This window comes from Lingula anatina, chromosome 7 (genome assembly GCF_051362555.1).
Source record: "Lingula anatina isolate TDL-2025a chromosome 7, LinAna3.0, whole genome shotgun sequence".
NCBI lineage: Eukaryota > Metazoa > Brachiopoda > Lingulata > Lingulida > Lingulidae > Lingula > Lingula anatina.
This window is the reverse complement of record NC_141773.1, coordinates 23,803,706-23,824,933: the sequence shown is the minus strand read 5'-3', so window position 1 is coordinate 23,824,933 and position 21,228 is coordinate 23,803,706. Positions and strand designations below refer to the sequence as shown.

At 37.0% G+C, this 21,228-nt stretch overlaps 1 protein-coding gene across 5 annotated transcripts in view; it reads left to right on the top strand.

The window, feature by feature from the left end:
• Positions 1–21,228, top strand: part of LOC106179848 (DNA-directed RNA polymerases I, II, and III subunit RPABC3) — a 34,551-nt gene that overhangs the window by 7,201 nt on the left and 6,122 nt on the right. For 4 of the 5 annotated variants that reach the window (XM_087017347.1, XM_087017350.1, XM_087017348.1 and 1 more), the window contains exons 2-3: positions 2,092–2,175; positions 9,247–9,424. In XM_087017347.1, the coding sequence (XP_086873473.1) occupies positions 2,092–2,175; positions 9,247–9,424 (262 nt within the window). Of the gene's footprint in view, positions 1–1,671; positions 1,696–2,091; positions 2,176–9,246; positions 9,425–21,228 lie in introns of those variants that run through there. The other variant, XM_087017351.1, reaches the window with a different exon arrangement.

Sequence of the window (21,228 nt, the reverse complement as noted above, 5' to 3'; positions counted from 1 at the left end):
TAGGTCCATAGTTACTATTGAAGTTGAATAGGAAGTCATATACTGGCAATCTTACTGTGACCTTGAAATTGACCTTTGACCTACTTATCACCATGAACTGAACTTTGCAAATTTTGCTTCCCTTTTATCTCCAAAACTGGCAGAGATAGGTCCATAGTTACTATTGAACTTGAATAGGAAGTCATATACTGGCAATTTTACTGTGACCTTGAAATTGACCTTTGACCTACTTTTCACCTTGAACTGAACTTTGCAAAATTTGCTTCCCTTTTATCTCCAAAACTGGCAGAGATAGGTCCATAGTTACTATTGAACTTGCATAGGAAGTCATATACTGGCAATTTTACTGTGACCTTGAAATTGACCTTTGACCTTCTTTTCACCATGAACTGAACTTTGCAAATTTTGCTTCCCTTTTATCTCCAAAACTGGCAGAGATAGGTCCATAGTTACTATTGAAGTTGAATAGGAAGTCATATACTGGCAATCTAAATGTGACCTTGAAATTGACCTTTGACCTACTTTTCACCATGAACTGAACTTTGCAAATTTTGCTTCCCTTTTATCTCCAAAACTGGCAGAGATAGGTCCATAGTTACTATTGAAGTTGAATAGGAAGTCATATACTGGCAATCTTACTGTGACCTTGAAATTGACCTTTGACCTACTTTTCACCATGAACTGAACTTTGCAAATTTTGCTTCCCTTTTATCTCCAAAACTGGCAGAGATAGGTCCATAGTTACTATTGAAGTTGGATAGGAAGTCATATACTGGCAATTTACTGTGACCTTGAAATTGACCTTTGACCTACCTTACAATGAACTTAACTTTGATTGCACCATTTTTAGTTATATATATTTTTTGCATATTTTGAAAATTCTTGTTGATTGCATTTTTACAGCTTGTCAAGCACAAGACTGGTGGCTGCACCCCTTATTTTGTGTATGTGGGGGTCTATACGAATGCGCTTGCTCCAGCTGGTGGTACAATATTCGGAGGCGGTATCGCCTCTCTGATCCTCTAGTTTTTTATTTTTTGTTTTTTTTTGTTTTTTTTAATTTTTAAGAGAAATATAAATCCAGTGTGCAGTATTTCAAGTAATAGTAATAGTAATCTAAAGGGTTATGCTGTAGTTATAGACACTAGTATTGCTTTGTAAAATCAATATAATTGGACTACTGCTATTTTCAAGAAGCTCAGACATTAAAGTGCTGCATATAACATTGATGTACACAACTTAATATTGAAAATGCCATTCCGAATGATCCCAAGAGCCTTTTCTTTGTTGAGAATTATCAAATTCTTCATCAAATAATTCAGACCTGTGAAAAAGACTCATAGGAATGAAATTCAAGCATCTGGATGCAGGCACCTGATTGGCCAGAGTTTGAAATTTCAATTTAAGAAAGGCAAAAAGTTAGCGTCTCTTTTTAAAATGTTTAAGCGGCAGTTGTAAGGGAGTGGCGCGGGTGTAGATCCAGGCACCAGGGAGTGAAGGAAAGATGGGACAGAGGCAAAAGCTGAAAACTAGGAGAGGGAGAAGGGGATGAGTTTGCAGTTTTATCAAGCCAAATGTGGTGTCTTAGTGGATACTTCATTTAGAATAAGATGCAATGGAGGAGACTGCTCAGTGCTAGTTTTTAATGACTAAGTAACAGACTATTTTTCCAAAAATGAAGAGAATGCAGAAATGGTAGGCTAGTATGAATACCGATGGTTGAAAGTCCATGCAATTTTCAAAGCAAGCAAAGTATTGGGCATCGTGAGGGTTAGAATGTTGCAGCTGAAAATATTTTAGAGCAGTTATTTATAAATGTTAGGTTGTGCAATTTTCAGTAAAATGTGAATCAAAGACATTTCTTAAACAGGTAGTATGCAAAGTGACTGAAGCACATTGGGCAAGTTTTTTTTCCTTGCACTGGTGGCAGTTGAATATATATGAATATTTTCTATTACTTGTGAATTATGAATTTTTTGTAAATTTACATATAACACATTTTAAAAAGTTTATTACAAGCACACAAAGTAATGTGACAGAGGGTTAGTGTGACATCTCTTTAATGTTTCTTTCTCTTCTCTTCCCTTCCAGTGTCCCGCCTTCACTGCGAGTCCGAGTCCTTCAAGATGGACCTCATCCTGGACGTCAACATTCAGGTCTATCCCATGGACCTTGGTAAGGAGAATTAATTCACTTGAAGTATCTCTTTTATGTGAAGGCTGGAAGCGGGAGGGGCGGGGTGAGGTGGGTCGGGGCGGGGCGGGGCGGGGTGGGGTGGGGGTGAGAGAGTATGCAGCTAAGATAAGGTGGCTTTAGTACTAGACTTAAAAACAATACAGAGCAACTATTGAACATTATGAGGGCAGGGTGGTAGGCTGTTGGTATTGATTTCTTCCTGGGCATTATTTCTCCCCCACCCCCCACCAAAAGGAAACTGACCCCTTTCTTCCTTCTTTTTACTTACAACCCAATATCATGCCTAAGTTGTTGAAGCAAGATTCTAGCATTAGGGAAGTAAAATATGGATTGGCTGGAGATAAAATAGGGTGATAATTATGTCATACTCAAAGAAAGAAAGAAAAAAACTGAACCTATTGACCACATCTTGGAATACCAGAGATATTGAGTGATAATCTCTTTTGTGTTGTGACTATTTCTTTTATTGATGAATGTGGCATGTTATCTTGTACCTTGGTTCCAGAGTAACCAAATTATTGGAGCTCATGATTTATTTCTCATGAATACTTAAACTGAGTGATTCGTGTCTCATGCATATCTACATGAAGTGTGCAGTATACTTTATTACTTTGTATTGTATTTAAATTGAATATATATATATATATATATATATATATATATATATGTTTAATGTGGCATAATTTGACCTATGCCCAGAAAACTTTTTGTTAATCTTGAAACACAAAGACAGTTTGAAAATGTCTCTTGGGAAGAGGATACTCCCACACATCCAGATATCAATTTAGATAAAGAAAGAATTGCAAAAAAATGTGTACACAAATTGATTGTTTTGAAAATAACTGTTGTTTTTAGTATTTTTCACAAATGTTACCTTTTGGAATATTGAAAAAGAGAACTGTAAAACTCAAGTAATCTTTAGTACCAAGTGAACCTTTCTCCATGGTGTGTCTGGCTAATGGGTAAGCTATGTATGCATAAGTTCAATGTGAACACGCCTTGTCACAGTTGCCTTCTGGGAATGTTTTTCCTTTTAAAGCATTTTCTACTTTTTCAAATGAAAATGAAATATAAGAAAGTTATGGGAGTTTCAGTAAACTGTTCAGGTTCATAGCTGATCTAGAAAGCAGAGGATCTTTCTTCTCACTTTCATTTATTTCACTTTCATTGTTGGTTTACAAAATGTCATACCTTGTAAACAAAACCTCTGAGGAAGCTGTAGCCAAGGACGGCTGGTGTCCAGATCCAGTTTCCAGAGACTGCGTAGACAAGGTCTTATGTGCTGTGTGGTTATTGATTTTCCAAAAATGAGGTTAATCGGTATTATCATCATAGAAGTTCTGTTTTCTTGGTACTGCGTAGTTATTGTTATTGTCACTCTGATCTGGCATTTTGACTTGCTATAATTGAAAGTATGATAAAGGGGGTGGGATCTCAGATATAAATTGATATCATTTTAATTTAAATGCACAAATTGAAGAAAAATAAATTGAAAGAAGTGATTTATCTAAAATTGAATTCAATAATGATACATTTTCTTCATTTTCAAGTTTTTAGGTTTACTTTTTCTTCTTTTCTTTATTATATTTCCAAACTTATTAAATCAGTATGTGCCAAACAATTCCAAGCAAAATGATATTTCTGATCATGATGGTTGAAGAATCTACTGACCCATGGCAGAAATAGCGGCCAGTAAATGAATAAATTTAGTAGATGTTACTGCCATGGTTTCAGTTTTGCTGGTATTTGGCATAGCGCCAGTGTTCTCTGACAGTTATTATTAGGAATTCTTAGAAATTGGCAATGAATGTACACTGTTTATTCATTCACTAGACGGACAGATGCGCTTTATAAGTGGTGCCAGGACACGTAGCTGACTGACAGAAACGGTGTATCTATCACGTCGGACCACAGCGCAAAATAAAAAACTTAAAGAGATAAGTTCTAGGATATCATCCCAGGTTTCTGTATAGATTAAAAGATGGACCAACAAACGCCAACTCATTGTTGACTTTTCCAAGATGGCATGTGCCTCCTGTCACATCACGGGCTGATATGGGGTCTTCCCATTGTGTATCATGGGCTGATATGGGGTCTACCTGTTGTGTATCATGGGCTGATTAACCAGATGATTGGCACTTCTGTGATTTGATGAACTTGTTGGGATATTACTATTGTTTCTATAGACAGAAGATAGTGGTTGTGTTTACTGTTTTGTGATAGTACATGGGATGCCAGTGTAATTTTAATACAGTCCCAGTTAGAAAATTGCCCTTGTTGAATAATTATAAAATATGGTAACATTCTCTTTACAAGTATATTTAAAACTGGTATATTTTTTTCTTACCAGAACATGGAAGTAATGTTGTTTAGCAGGTATTTGCTTCATAATCATTTCCTTTGTTAGCCATACACAATTATTCCTAAGTGTTTCAACAGATAGATATGATTACCTTGTCAGTCTTGATATTATCAGGTATCAGTCTGTTTATTTGACAGCATTTGCTGACTTACTGCAGTAATCTACTGTTTTGTATCAGTGGCTAAGATAGCTGTTTAGAATGGAGTTTAGTGAGTTAGTTTTGATGATAAAGTTGATCTATTTGGACACAATTGTCATTGTCCTGAGAGGTCAACATGAGTTTTCTGTGATATATATTTAATTGGTGAAATGAACTCACATATCAGTTTCTGTCAACCTATGTGTACAGGACAATATATCCATTTGATAAGATTGACCTGACAGTGATTGTCCCTTGTAAATGTTATATGAATCAAGATATGAGGTTCGACAATAAGGTGCTACTGTTTCTACATGTATCAGTGCACGTCATTTATAAAGCTGTCCCAGTTCTGTAGTTAACATCAAACTAGATATGACTCCATTGTCAATGGGCAAGTGCTGTCATAACTTATCACCTGTTTTAATTATGAAATATCACTCCAGATATGTATGTTGAGTGATAATAATGAATTGCTTGAACTGCTACAAGGGGTCAATTAAGAACTCCACCAGGGCCCCGTAACTCGAAAGCATCGCGTATTGCATAGAGACATATAGAGACTACAATGCACTATATGGGATGAGTATGGGCAAGTTATATGTAGAACCGAGATGCTTGCGCTCCGATGCATGATGCTTTCGAGTTAGGGTGCCTAGGCTGCAGTGGGAGGGGGGGGGGGGGGGGGAACGGGACGTGGAGATATCCCACTTGTACCTGTCTCCAAAGCTAAGATAACCAGGGAGGAACTCCTGTGGATTTTGGCACACGTCTCTGTTTGATAACATAAAGTGATGTGTGTCTAGTGAGTTGATGCTCGTGCCACGTGAGTTGTTCTTTTAGAAGTGTGTGTGTGTGTGTGGGGTGGGGGGGGGGGGGGTGCAGTGAAGTGGTCTGCAGTGGAAAGGGTTTTTTTTTTAAGGTATCAACACTGTGTGTCTCTAGAAGAATACAGTTTGTACAATAGACACAAGGTGACAGCAGTTTTTTTTACTAGTAGTGGCATATTGTAATGACCAATGTTCAGTTTTTAAGCTTTTGTAGTTTGGTGGTGTACAGAAATTTGAATACATTGTCTTCTCCTGGTTTCTAGATGGTGATTATGGTTGTTTAAAGATCAACGATTAGATACTAAATTAAAATTGAAAAATATTTTTAGCCCAATACATCATAGTCCCTGTTTCCAGAAGTGTTCCAAAGTTTACTCAGATACGAAGTGATACAGAACCAGTTCTTATCAGTTGATAATAGCAGGACAATATGTAGTGGGCTTGGTGGTATGAAAACAGGGGAGTATAAAACATGGAGCAGTTCTCTGTGTCTCTCATTACTGGTTTCTGATCAGACAGTGGAACATTAGAGCAGTGTGTCTCTACAAGCTGACCAACATGGTTGGACTCTCAGCTATAGGGACATTAGCACAGAGGAGGTGCAACAGCTCTCAGCAGTTGATGCTCAGTGTATTGTCTTTATATGCGATTAGAACTCTTGGTGATTGGAACGACGAGAGGAAGGCTTTGAGTACCGGTCAATCCTAGCTTTGGCCTGAGTCAAGCAGGGACAGTGATGACCATGAAGTAGTGGACTGACCAAGATCAGATTGACCAGGGTGTGGTCAATGGACACTGTGGGGCTTGGTCAGTGCCCCCTTGAGTGTGATTTGGCAGATTTAGAGGAGGTTGGTTGGGGTATGTGACATGAAGAGAGAAGACCACCAGCACTGCAGTAGATGTGGAGAGTGCTGATGGAGATGTTGTTTGTTATTGGGATGTTTTCCCAGGCATTCTTCACTGTCAGGTAAACTTTTATACTTATGGTAAACAGATATACGTAGATCCTCAGTTAATGTGGGGACAGACATTTTTGTTCACTCGGTCCGAATTTTGTTTATGTCATATTGATGTAAGCCGTGATAAGATTGCTATTTACAAGGTTTGTGCAGCCATGAGGTCCTGTTTTTATTTCATATTCATTGTGATAAAATGAAGTAAAAAAAAACTTTTTGTTTAGAGAAAATGCACTATTGGTACTATTGTGAGTAACATAACGAGTACTAATGACTGTTGTTCTATGTCCATTATAGCCCATGACCTCAAGGGGTGATGTTGTAACAATTAGTAATATACTGAGAACAATTTATGTCCATGTGTCTATAGCCAGGCAGAAACAATGATTGTTTTACACCCCTCTTTACAGGGGACCCCTGCTCGAAATTATGACCCAAAATTTTTCTTTTAGTTAAGCTACCTCTGGAGGTAACGTTGATTTCTGCTACTTGCTAAATGAGGAGTATAATACAAAAAGTTTTCAGCGTGTATGATGAGGACATGTTTCTTCATTTTGTCTAAAAACAACACTAATATCATTGTAATGAAACTCGACAGAGGCCATTAGCTTTGGGCATATCAAGGTCATTGTCCAGTTCTTGGGATTAGAGTTCCTGGAAAACCCAGACTACCAGTCATTTCCTGGAAACATTGATAACCTTGCATCATTGAGGCTCAACTGCTGCATTTAGTCCTTTGCTTACTTCTCCAGAAGATTGAATTGCTTTATATCTTATTTTAATTCTTGATTATAGATCATGACAGTTGGTAGCAGTTAATTTTTTTTTCTGAAAGTGGACATTTTTATGCCTTAACTAGTAGTTTAACCAACTTGAGACAAAGTGGCACAGATTTATTTCATACTTTTATTTTGATGAAAAGAAAGAAATTACGAGTGACTAGTTATTAGAGAACCAGCCGTTGCCAGACCAATGGTGACGCTACCTGAGCAGATCACATGATCTTAGTGACGCCATGATGGCTTGTCTCAGAGAGGTGCGTGGTTTGTACTAGTGCCTGATTGTGGCAACCCAGTTTATTTATGAAGAATAATCATTTAGGAGTTACAGAAATATTTTAATGAATTATATATTATTTATTTTTTTTATTATTATTATTATTTTTTTTTTTGGGGGGGGGGTTGTGAAAGAGGGGGGGTCACAGTTATTCTGCATGTAGACATTTCTGATAATAGATTATCCAGCAGAACAGCAGAGAAAATAGGTCTCCACCTGTCAGTCCTTGTCTGACGAACCCTGTCTCCCTATCACTGGTAGATAACCGGTACTCATACCAGATTACTAATACAATAGAACAATAGTTTACAAATAGCTGACCAAATATCACTGATGACACAGAGGTAGATAGTGCGCTCAATAATTCATGTTGAAGATATCAAGCGGCTAGGAATTGGTTGTTCTGTCGGTTGCTTTCTTCTCTTTCATCTACTAGTAATGAATCTCAGAACGCAAATAAATGGAGCAATTCATTCCTTGATAATATTTCACATCTTAAAATTCATAAACAAGTATCTATGACCAGACTTGTCAATTTTTTTGATTACTATATATAAACAACTTCAGATTGCTCAAGAAAGTCTTTCAAAAGTATTAAAACTGAAAGGAAGTCTCACTTATCAATGACAGAACATCAGCTGCACTAAGACAATAAATTACACCAACAGATTGGCGTCAGGAAAGGGAGGGTTTACTGGCATACTCTGTCAAAACTCTTTTAAAAAATAACTTCAAAGGGCAAAAAAAAATGATAACGAACATGTTATTAAGGTCGTAAAAAAGTTCATTGTTCAAAGAAGAAGAAGAAAGAGTTACGTAAATGTACCTTGGCAATAAACTAGATTAGGATTAAAATTTTAGCAACACGGAGGGTGGGTTTGATGTGAATATAGATACGTGTTTACTAATTAAAACACCAATTATAGTTGGGTATTTCATTTATTCTGAATTGTGAGCAGAAGCACAAGAAATCAAGAAAACATTTTTCTTTTTCAAAATATCAGTAAGTCAGGCATTCAAAATTGAAAATTTGAGAGATAAACTTATTTTCATATATTGCTAGTATTACTATATTTGTTTGCCCAAAATGCTAACTGATGGTGAATGGACAGTAAGTAGAGTTAATGATGTCTATGATTACATCCCTCTATTATTATCTAACTGCTCTCCTGTGAGGTCAGAAGGAATTATTAGGCAGGTGGGTGGGGTGTGTGGGTGGGTGAAGTGAGGGGTAGACTAGAGTCCCTGGAGAGTGGGGGTGGTGGGTGGGTGAAGTGAGGGATAGACTAGAGTCCCTGGAGTGGCACAGATTTAGATGGCAGTCAATCCCGCTGGTTCCTGTACTCAGCCTTACCATTTCTATTCCATCTGGTATGGATAGGATCACTGGCTCTTATTATCCTACTCCTGAAGGTGGTTTCTGGTAATTGCTCAAAGATTTCATGCACCATTTATTATATATATATACACCCCATTTTTTACAAGATTAAAAAATTGGACAAAAACATGTATACAAGATAACATGTTCTCTTGTTTATGTGTACTTGGGTCCAAAATATGATCATGTGTGGGAAGAGCTCATCACGACTTAAATATGACACCGAATTCTTGGAGTTGTCATGTGTTGTGCCGTGATGTCTTGTATCTTGTAAATAAACTGTTTACATGCCAACACTTGGGTGAAACGCTTTCTTTTTGTTCTCCCAGGAGACAAGTTCCGTATGGTAATAGCTACCACCCTGCGTGAAGACGGTTACCCTGATGACACAGACTATAACCCTGCGGATCAAGGACCATCGCGTGCGGACAGTTTTGAGTATGTCATGTACGGCAAGGTGTACAGGATAGAGGGTGATGACAGTGGCGCTGAGACCGGGTCCAGATTGTAAGTAGAAATAATGCATCATTTCTGCTGCTGTACCTGGTATATAGTGTCTGATAATGATCCCTTTCTTCAATAATACACGCTGTCATTTGTTTAATTTCGACTTGATCTTGTGATGTCAGAATGTATGAACTAGTCATTTGTAATAAGATCTTTTTTTTTATTACATAGTGCTATGGAAAATATTGGTACTTGATCATGAGCTCATTTTCAACTTTGACAGCAAATGTTATAAATGTAATGTTTTTATTACTGAATATTTGAATATTTTCAAACATTATATATTTAGCTGTATTCCATATTAGTCATGGGTGAAAGTCTTGCCTGATTTCAGGATTTTCATTTTTTTACAACTTTCACCCATGTATATTATGATATAGTCAAGTGTTATGTAAAGTAGTTATCAGTAAGTGTAGTTTATCTTTCTGTTTGTTTTTAACCTAATTGTACACATTTTCAGACTGTTCTGTTTACTTTGACATAAGGTATTATATATATATATATTTGTTGTCAAGCACCTGTTCACCCTGCGTGTTTGTTTTTCTGTACTAATTCTGATCTATGTGAAAATAGTGTCAACATCTCACACCCTTCCAGGAGTGGGGAAAATTTGTGATGTGGACTTGATTTATTAGGAAGGGTAAAATATTGAAAACAATTGTTTTATTTCATTTTATTGTGCAATAGACTAGTCTGGCTTTTTCTGTAATCTGCATCTGAGGACATCTGGTTAAACAGATACAGATTTTACAAAGTCTTTCATCTGGGGAAGATTATGTGAAAATGGTGAATATTTAACTAGTGTATAATTGTATTTATGCTTCAACATTTGTATTATGAATTTATCCAGTAATAAGCAAAGGATCCACTGATTTAAGTCTTAAATTAACATGACACAAGTATCTCAACACAAATAAAGGATTCAGCTTTTATTCAAACAAGACATCAAATTACAATATCAAACAGCCGGTCTCTCATCTTTGAAGAGCCTGTCGATCATTACCCATAATGTTAACTTTCAGCCAATCAGCTGCTGGCTTGATGCGGTACCAGTCACGTCTGTCGTCTTTGTCGTGTGTCTGGCGTGATGCCACACACCTGTCTTAGGACAATATATGTGCTAAGAATGTAATTAAACTAGGTACAAGGTATAATAACCTGATATCTATGAAGACAAATGACTTTGATAAGATTAAGAAGTTTAAGAGAATTGCAGTGTCCAAATATTTCAAGAATGTAATTGGTTCGGTTTTAATTTTGTGTAAAAGAATGAAAGATTGAGAGTTATAAATGAAAAAAATTAAAATATTTCTTCATTTGTCTAAAAAATTCTTACTAGAAAGATTCTTAATGAGGAAACATAAGTAAAATTTTGAGAAAAGGAAACTGAAATGGTAAAAATTGTATTAGCCTAGTCTAAAAGCCATTTAAGAGGACAGTTTGGATGCATGGATGAACAACTGTTTAAAATCTTTTCCTATAAATTAGATTTGTTCTGTTCACTGATGTGCTTCTTTTTAATAGAAGAGTTTCCAAGAAGTGTTTAAGTTAGTTTTCCAACAGTGCAGTACAAAGTCCCTGCACTTGATAATACTCAGTCTTAGTTGATGTTTAAACTAAAAGATACCAGCCTGTGTCCTTACTGTCCTCGTGATGTAAACACCAACAATAGATGATAGGAAGATTAAAGAAAATTAACGTCATTTATGAATTTTATCTTTCATTGCTAAGTGGTTTGTCTGAATTTGTCACCAGAAACAGCCCTCGGAGGCTGTGTTTATTTTCTTAGTTTTGTTTGGTGACAGGAACACTAAGTAATAAATAATGGATACATCAGGTCAATTTGATACCTTTTGTTCTGTCTGAACTATGAGATAGGAGTGATATGTTTTAGAACAGGAAGTGGGTGGATTTTGAGCAATTAATTATAAATTTCCTTATAATTTAGGGGTCTTTGTGGAAGGTATGATAAAATGCTTAGGTTGTCTTCTTGTGTTGGAAAGTAGTTTTATGGTTCAATCACTTTTGACGTAAAAATATCTGCAGTAAGGAACTTGGACAGAGGAACACCTAAAATGTGCTTTGTCTGTGATTGTTGTTTAGTCAGTGAGTCTGTCAAACTCTTCTGAAGTTAATATTACAGTTGCTGTTGACTTGACAAAAAAAGAGAACTTTTTTCAACAACCTGCTCTTTACTACAGCAGTCAACGTTACATTTCATTTGTAATATCACTACTTGTTAAGTTAATATTGCAGTAATTCATGATAATTTCACAGGGAAAACTGCAGTGGAAAACTGAAACTGTTATTATTTGGTTCTAATGCACTACACATAGCAGGTTTTGGTTTTATTGACAGTTCAATAAGTATTATCTGTGTAGGTGGAAATTGGAGCGTGGGTGTAAAATTTAGTCAGCCATCATTTGGTGGTTAATACCCTAATTGTGAGCTTGAACAAGTATTGGTTTTTCCAATAGTCAGCATTTTTGGTCAGATGCCAGGAAAAGGCAACTCAAATATTACTGCAATGACTGGCCATCACAAGGCGCATAAATAGCCATATAAAATTGATGATGAAAAGTTTTGTAACTGATTCATTTCCAGAAAATATTTTTTAATCATCAGAATTCGTACAAGTCTACCTGTGATAGGATTCTTAATATTTGTAGCACCACTTCAACAATGTAACAAAGCCAACTTGACCTGTTCTGCAATCATTGTCACATATTTCATATCTCAAACTTCCCAATCATGTCAGGACGTGTATTCTCTAAGCTAATAGGTAACTAAGTGAAGGGATAGCTGGGGAGGTGACTCATGGCAGTATATAAAGAGCCGCGACCACAGGTTCTCTACAGTTAATACTGGAGAGGAGAGGAGAGAAGTCAGTCACTCACCCATCCCAGTACTGCCTAGCCTAGTACACTGCACGTGGTGGCTCTGGTGGATTATGTCAGTTATCATAGGAACCATGTGGATAGGGAGAGAGATGATGGGGAAAAACTGGTGCCAGGAGACGGATGAGGAACCAGAGTTTGTGGGGTACAGAGGCCAGGAGGGGGGAGACTACGTCATCAGGACTGGGGGTTCATTAACATGGACGTGAAATTTGGGGAGTAACTTTTTTTAACCTTTTGGAGGAGTTGAGGAATGGTTCAGGAGACTTTTGTGATTTGATGAATGATCAGTTAGGTGAGTGGTCTTCAAGTGCTTCTCTTGGCTTAGAATTAAATTATTATTATTATTATTTATTGGGGTGGGGAGAGTTAAGTATGAGTCTTTTAGTATTGATTTTTTTTCCTGAACTGTGCCTCATTTTAAAAGCAGCTGTATGCATCCAATCAGAAGTCAGTTCTAACAGTACATAGGAACAGCTACTCTTGGTCAGAAGTATTTATTTTCCATGAAGTGTCTTTGTTGAATGAATGTTTGATCTAGAAACCCATGTGGAGTGACTAAGCATGGTATCACGCAGTGCAAGTCATGTGTATCACTTTATGTCAGCTGTAGTAATTGTGACATAGTGTATTCAGGTAATATTACACAGAGATTTATTCAGGTATAATAACGGGGAGATGTCTTCATTGTGGGATGTGTTTTTTATTGGCAGTATTTTTTGTTAGCACACACACATGTACTTGACCTGTCTAAAGAGATGACAACTTTTCTCATTATACTTTATCTGGGATATTATCATTTAAAGGGAAAAAGTACCAGAAAGTAACAATCTATTTTAGCAATTGACTCATGAAGTAAGCATCTTGAAGCATGCAAGTAACTAGGATGTCTTGGAGACAGTGTCATAAGATGACGATTTTTAAACATGCACCGGGTCATGAAAGACACTTGTTAATTAAGAATTGCTAAGTCATCGTATTGTGGTTTAGAAAGAGAGTCTCACACAAAAAGTGAGGTAAGAATAGGCATAATAGTTGACACGTGAAGGTGACGGGTCAGTGGGAACGTAGAACATGTACACAGTTTTTGACGTTACACCAGGAACTGAAGAGCATTTCTAGGTTGAATGTGTCACATGGAATTGTCAGCATATGATAATGTCTTATTATAGCCTGGTAATTGTACTCATTGTGGTTAGAGAACTCATATATATATATATATATATATATATATATATATATATATGCCTGTAATAGCTCTGCCAGTTGTGCCCCCTGAGGGTAGAGTAAAAAAGAGAAAATATGGCTGATATAGGAAAATAGTTGATGTTGTTGTTTTGCAGTAAAAGTGAGATTATCATGCAAAAAGATAAATGGTCCTCCCACCTAATTCTTTAGTTGACATGGTATTTGTTAGAGGCTGTGGGTAGTGCTGTGGTTAATGGGTTAATATGTCAGGACGGGAATGACGTGTGACGTAACACGTCAGGAGGGCAGTGAAGAATTGATGGTGGCGATAGCGACACTTTGTCAAAGTGACCTGTCATTGGTCGTTTGGCGCAAAATGTACGGAATTGTTGTGTTTTGAACACTTGTGGGTTGTAGAGAATAACAAATCATAATGTGACTTTTTTTTTCCATTTCTGTAAGAGGAGTTCTTAGAAAGAAATGAAAAATTACTTCTCATTGAGTGGACTTAGTCAAGAGATGTCACTGTCTATATTGTTTACATGACTAAAGAAAAATGATTGACTGATAGAAATGTGAAGGTTCATCACTAAGAAGATCTCCAGGAAATTTGGTTATTTTCACAGATGCATGCAATGATCTTGTCTGCTAATATTTTAAAAAAATGTTATCACATAAAAATGTGGTACATACGTAGCTTTCAGCTTGTAAAGATCATCTGTGGACAGTGGCATTTCCACACTGGTTTTGGATCGCATTTAGAGCGATCCTAGTGGACCAACATAGGTCCTGATAGCACAGACTCTGGGTTGCATTACATTTCCTTGGTTCAACTTTGATGATATAACTGAAAGATATGCTGCCATTTTGCCCACAGAAAAACCATTTTGGTTAAGAGTGTGACTGCGCCTGCTGTCAGAAAGATAATGACTTTATTATACCACAGCTGGGGCAGCACTGTGTCTGGATTCCTGGAACATGATCTGATGATATGATGAGTAAACTGGACTGACATACAACATGGCATGCCATCTCTTGATCATGTTTACAAAGTCCTTCAATATAGAGTTTAAACATTCAACAAATAATATAATTTGTTTATTGCATTATTATTATTTTACAATTAGTCAAGCTAAAGGCCTACATTTGGCCTTGAAAAATTTCTGAAGATTAAGTGAAGAATTGAATTCTTTGAAAAGAATGTAATGGGCTCATTTAATGCAATCATAAAATGAAATAAATTATACAAATTACATGGATTGCAGCTATTTTCTTTACATTTGTTATGAAATAATAGACCACAAAGCACAGAAAGCATTGTGTGTGAAGGTTTACATAAAGCATGGTTTATTAATCGCGCTGTGAATTCCAGTTGGTTACCATGGCGTGTTGTTGTAACCGCCTGTTGACATGGCTAGTGAAGTAGAGAGGTCACATGGGGTGACGTGACATAATACCTGCCCCTGCTGAGCATTATCACCTTCACCCTGACATAGCTGACAGGGATTGACCATCCATAAACAGGGCCATCTTGGTGTGTATGAGGCCCTGAGAAAGGATGTGCTTGTTTTGTAGAATGAAATTATAGCTGAAGCAGTGGTGGCCGCAGATTATAAGTGATTATCCATTAGTGTTGGTATTTTGAAGAGGGCCAAGGAGAGGACAGGCGGAATAGAGACGTTCTGTTGACTGGCAGGAGGAACATATTACCTATCAACACAGGTAGAACATAGCGATGGTTTAAAGGGGAGAGAGGAGAGATGGTACCTGAATATTATTATAATATAATAAGATACCAGAATAACAGTGTGTGAAGACTAAGATTAAACTAACTGTTTGTTGTAATTTTTTTTTTTTTTTTTGGGGGGGGGGGTGGGGTGGGAAACACTTTTTGGTGTCTTTAATAAATTAAATGTTCTTGTGTTTGTTAACCTCTGTTGAGTTGTGCAGAAACTAAATAAAAGAAAATAGTTTACAAATGGACCTAATAGGTCTTTTTGTCAATCAATGGACTTGATCACTTGACTGACTTGTATCAATGAAAATATATATTAACATAATATAATATAATATAATATAATATCAATATAATATAATATAATATAATATAATATAATATCAATATAATATAATATAATATAATATATTATATTATATAATATAATATAATATAATATAATATAATATAATATAATATAATATAATATAATATAATATAATATGTTTCTCTTTCTGTTGTGTGATGGTGGCAGTTATTTAATGATTTCATTGTTGATAAAAAGCAGCAAGTTCTTTATCAATATTGGGCTGGAGTTTGTTTACTTAATAAAAAGTATAAATAACAGGATCCTGTACTGGGTATTGAGCCTTATTATATGACAGTTTCTCTTTAACCAATTAAGAAAGTCATAAAGAGGGTAAATTGTCTTCCTGGAATTCACCTAATGACCAGTGATGAAGTCATCAAGTTGGAGAATAGGATATGTCATCACCAAGGTGTGGAAGACCCTGTCACTCTGACAGCGAGATGTGAAGAGAAATGAGAGTTCACGCTCATGATCATTGATGAAAACAGAGAAGATGGGGCTTATGTCATCAAAACCTATTGATTAGCCACAATTATTTTTGTACATAACACAGGAACTGTAAGCAGAGAAATGTTCTCTCCATTCTTATGTGAGAGGTTAGATGATATGTGCGGTATAGGAGAAGGTTGTTTTCATAGGAATCTAGTCTGGGTCATGGTGACATTAGATCATGTAGGTGATCACAAGACAGGTGGACAGGGAATTACAGGTAAATATAGGTAAATACAGGGAAATAATCAGTTCGGCTGATTTGACACCGGTTTACATCTGGTCAGTTGGATAAACAGGCAGGAAGTGAGAATATTGTCATTTGATGAAGGAATTGGTCCTGAGATATCTAAGATGGGGGCCCAGAGAGCAAGGTGGAGAGAGGAGACCCTCCATCAAGAGTCTTCTCAGTCTTTTCCAGCTTTTACAAAGCTTAATGACCCCTATGAGATTGAAGATGATCAAGCTGTCTGCTGTTATGTAACTACCTCACCCATAAAAAACTGGCACAGCAGGAAAGTTGTCAACTTGATAATGGCAGGGTTGGTTGTTACAGTGGGGTACCTGGAGAAGGTCCGTGTCAGTGCGTGAAATACGTGACGCTTGACTTACCTTACGTAACACAGACAGGGATATGTGCTACTCTCTACGTGGAAGTTAAACCTTCCACAGTGGGATATGCTAAAGGTTTCTCTAATTACTTTAAAGAAAAATTCTAAAATAGCTGTTTCAGAATAAAGATGTATCAATATTATTTTACGTTCCCAGGTCGTCATTTTAACATCCTAAATCAACAACAACATGGGGGGTGGGGTGGGGGTAATAAACCTGGGGATACTCTGATTTGTGTTTTACCCAGTGATGCATCCATCAAGCAGTCGGAGAAATTGATGAGAAAGAGGGAAATAAGAGTAAATAGAGCTGTCCTTGTTTATTTGCCTCCATTGTCTAAGGACATCTTTAGAATGCCATGTTGTATGTAAACAGAGATAATGGTGGCAGGAGTACAAGGTACTTGTGTGGCTATTTTAGACTTCCCAGTCATTGGACATCATTAATTGGATATAGACTGGTATTTAGAAATAGGCTCAGGTATTTTATACAGGATGAACACATTTCAATGTTATTAATCATGTTAGGAGAGTTATTTGAATAGCAGTACGTGTGTAATATTTGAGGGGAATCTTTGGGTCGTGAAGAATTCCAAGTTGAGCAAGTTCAGCTGAAAATACTTGTACTATCAAACTGTGTTATCAGTTCTTGTTTTTGTGATATTTTTTCTTCCCTGGTCATTCAAGTTCACTGATTAAAGAACTGTGTACTCTGTCACCCACAGCAGTATAAGAGGGAACAGTTTTCAAAAGAGGTACCAGAAATATCTCCCATACGGTACCAACCTGTATTTTAAGTTCAATGTATTTATTTATTTATTTTTGGCAACAAGAGCAAGCCAAAACTTGGCAGAACTCTCAATTAATAGAGCGCACATTTCCAAGAGTTTTCCTGAACTTTCTTTAGACCACTTCTCTAAGTTGTGAAGGTCAGCTGTTAAGTGAAGCCATAGTTGACAAATAGGCACAAGACTTGAAGAAGAATGTGCGTGGGTGAATCACGTGCCTGGCGTCACCTGGATGCGTAGGCCAGGATAGATATTTGGTAACTTCTCTTATTGTTTACCCATTAGGAAGGTGGGTGGATTTTTATTTATTTTGTTTTGAAAAGATGTAGATAACCAGCACTGGCCCTTTAAGAAGTCTTTTAGATATTTTTGAGGGTATGAAAATAAAAATAAAACACAATTTGATTGGGTTAATAATCATCATCTACTAACTGTGTATGATCGCTTTTGATTTGTATTTGGTTTTATCCAAATAATCAAAATAAATGATAAATCAGCAAATCATTGAATGTTAAAATAAAATACAATGTGTTTCACATTTCTAGGCAGAAGATTATCTTAAGTATTTGACAGGTGTTTTGCATGCTAGGGTTGTGGCCATGGTTAGGATAATAGGTATATTTATAATCTAGAGGTGGGGGGGGGGGGGGGGGAGGTGGGGGGGGGGGGGGGGGGGGGGCTATGTGGCTTCCAGAGATCAACCAGAGTGTTTCTGATTTCCTGGAATATCTCCATGTTGACTCATACCCCAGAACAGTGAGGGGTTGCCAAGCACCTGTGGTAATTGATATAACTGATACCAGTTAAATTGGGATAATGGATAGGACACTCTTTAATGTGACAGTTCACTGTTTACTTTACAGGGGGGGGGGGGGGGGAGAGAGAGGGAGGGAGAGAGAGGGGGTGATGAAGAGAGAGAGAGATGAAGATTAGGAAGGAAGGGTTTCAGGATACTGAAAATGTTGGATTTGAGGATTTAGTAGTACTTTGAACCATGAAGTATATTGATCATGTATTTAACTGACCTTCCTGAACTACAAGTCATGTCTTTTGGCTCTTTGCTAAGGTTTTATGAATCCTTAGTGACTGAAAGATGAGTTGAAAACTGGTTGTGATGACTGACCATCTGTGGACTGAGACCGTGATTCAGAACTAAGTATGTCGTCTTGACACTCGTCTGGCTCATTTCTGGTGATTCACAAATCGGGCTGTATATTTGATGGGGTTATTGCTGTTATAATCAATAATCAGAGAAAGAGAGAGGAAGAGTTGAGCAATCCTGCATTCATGAAGTTAAAGAGAGATTAGTTTTACAGTATCTCCCAAGATGACACCAGACGGACGGCACGGCGGACGGTTTCTGAATCATTGTGGTTTTGTTGGCTATGAGTAAGAGATGGAGAGATGAAAGGATGAATATATATATACCATTAAGTGAGTCAGTGCTGCTTGGGTTCACAGACTTGCAAAAGAAAAAAAAAAGGTGTTATTGACTCTGGTCACTCTCCTGATGTACAGGATGACAACTCCATTAGGGCTGATTATACACCAGATGATCAGCTGTATCAATTTTTGTACATTTTTTTTTTTTTTTTTTTTTCAAAATGGAAAGTGTACTGGATGATGATATTACTCATCCATCATATCTGTCTGTGGAGGCGTGTCGTCACACGTGCAGGTGTGAGAGTGTTCGCTTTCATTTACGCTTCTTGTTTACAGACAGACACACGTGCACTAGCAGTTCTTGTTTTTATTTATATATTCAGCTTATACCACTTCACAATGTGTCATAAAATACATACTTCAGCAGTATTGATCATTCCTGCCATTCCATGTTCGGTGCACACAGACCAGAGTAAGAAGGCGGCAGTCTATCGGCAGGCTATCGTGCTGTAGATAGTCGAGGTACGGAATATCACATGGACATGTATTCTTATCAATGAATATGTCACCCCCAGGGAGGCAGAGCACTTCTTGGAAGATCCCTGTGTCAATCTTCAAATCAAAATACAAAGAATTTGAGGAAGAATGTTTTGTGCTGCTGAAAGTATTATGACAGAGGAAAAGAGGGAGTGGGGAAGGTTCATAAAAAGTACATGTGTACCAATGTCAAACCATGTGTGAGTGAGTTATGGGGGCCACTTAATTTCCACTATCACCTTCCCCCCCCCCCCCCCCCCCACCACCAACACACACACACACACACACACACACACACACACACACACACACACACGAGTGTACAAAAATGCATCAGAAGCGATATAATGCAGTAGAGAGGCTAATAGTTGGCTAAGTTACAGCTAAGATCTAATATATCTGTTTATTAGATCTTAGGTTACAGGTAGTAGACTAAGTTCAGCAGCAGTCCTGCTCCTTTTGAACTGTTAACAGGGCATCATTGCCATGTACCCAGTGTAATTTCAGCCCTGTTGATTTGTGACATGTTATATATTATTATTTGCCAGGATTTTTGCCCAGGTTCGGTTCGGCTACATGTACTAGTATCTCCTCTATAGCCACTCCATAGCCACAAAGCATCTGGAATTGTGATTGGTACAAATAGGTGAACCAACTTTGATGTTAGAATCAGGTGCACACAAAGAAATGCCTTGAGCCAAATGTTTATTTTTAATGATTAATGCTGTGCAGAAATGAAGAAACTTAAGCTAGAGATATCAGTGAGTCAGCCAAAAAATGGGAGAGAATGAACATTGTCTTTAATCAATTAGAAAATGACTTCTCTTGTTATTATGTCCAGAATATCAGCAATGGAGTTGTTTGTTTGGCCTTAAAGTAGTTTTCCATTTAGTGAGTGTCAGTGTAATGTGAACTGCAGAACATTCCATCACATCATTTGTTGTTTACTCAGAATTCCAGTCCTAAATACAATTTACTCTCAGGGAGATCTTCACAAAGACTGAAATCTTTTTATCAGTGAACACAAAAGAGCAGATTGTTTTCCTGGTATTACGGGACTTTGTTTGAAGCTGTTGTTCTTGCTAATATCTTTTTATTGGAAGGAGGATGATTTAAGATGTCAAAGCCATTTTGTGTCTGACACAGAACGCTCTTAGAGAAAAAAATCTGAAGAGAAACACAACAAAAAAACAATTTCTGGTTTCACTTCTACTTTAAAGCCACTGTTGACAGAAGGGTTCATTGACACTTTGTGTAATGTTTTTGTTTCTGCTGCTGATGAAAAGTTTCTGACCCACTCTATCAACTATATAAAGATTCAATTTGAACTCTTTTATTAAATGTTTAATTTCACAGAGGAAGTACAAGTGTTGGGGCAGATAAAAGGGACTGTTGATAGTGTCATTTCCTTTATTTTTAATTGAGGGGAGTGATATGGTAGACAAATAAACAATCAAAAGTGTTATTTTATGGCTCTTGGTTGATGGACATAGTATTGCTGGTACTAAGTGGGGAGCTGGGAGAGGCTGTTATTGATGATGTGTGTATTAAGAGATTGGGATGGGTAGGGGCAGCAGGTGTCCTCTATTCAAAAAGAATTCTGTGGAAAAGGTGTGTGTTGCTCTTAACTACAGCAAATTGAGGGAAGTTCATTTAGCGAGTAATTCTTACTTTTAAATAGATTTGTACATGTGTCATTTTTAAGCTCTATGTAGAAAAGTTTAGAATGATAAATGTAAACATTTTTTCAAAATTAAAAGAAAGTTAAAGGTAAAGCATCTCAGTCACAAATATTTCGCATGCTATAAAAGGTATTGGACAGAC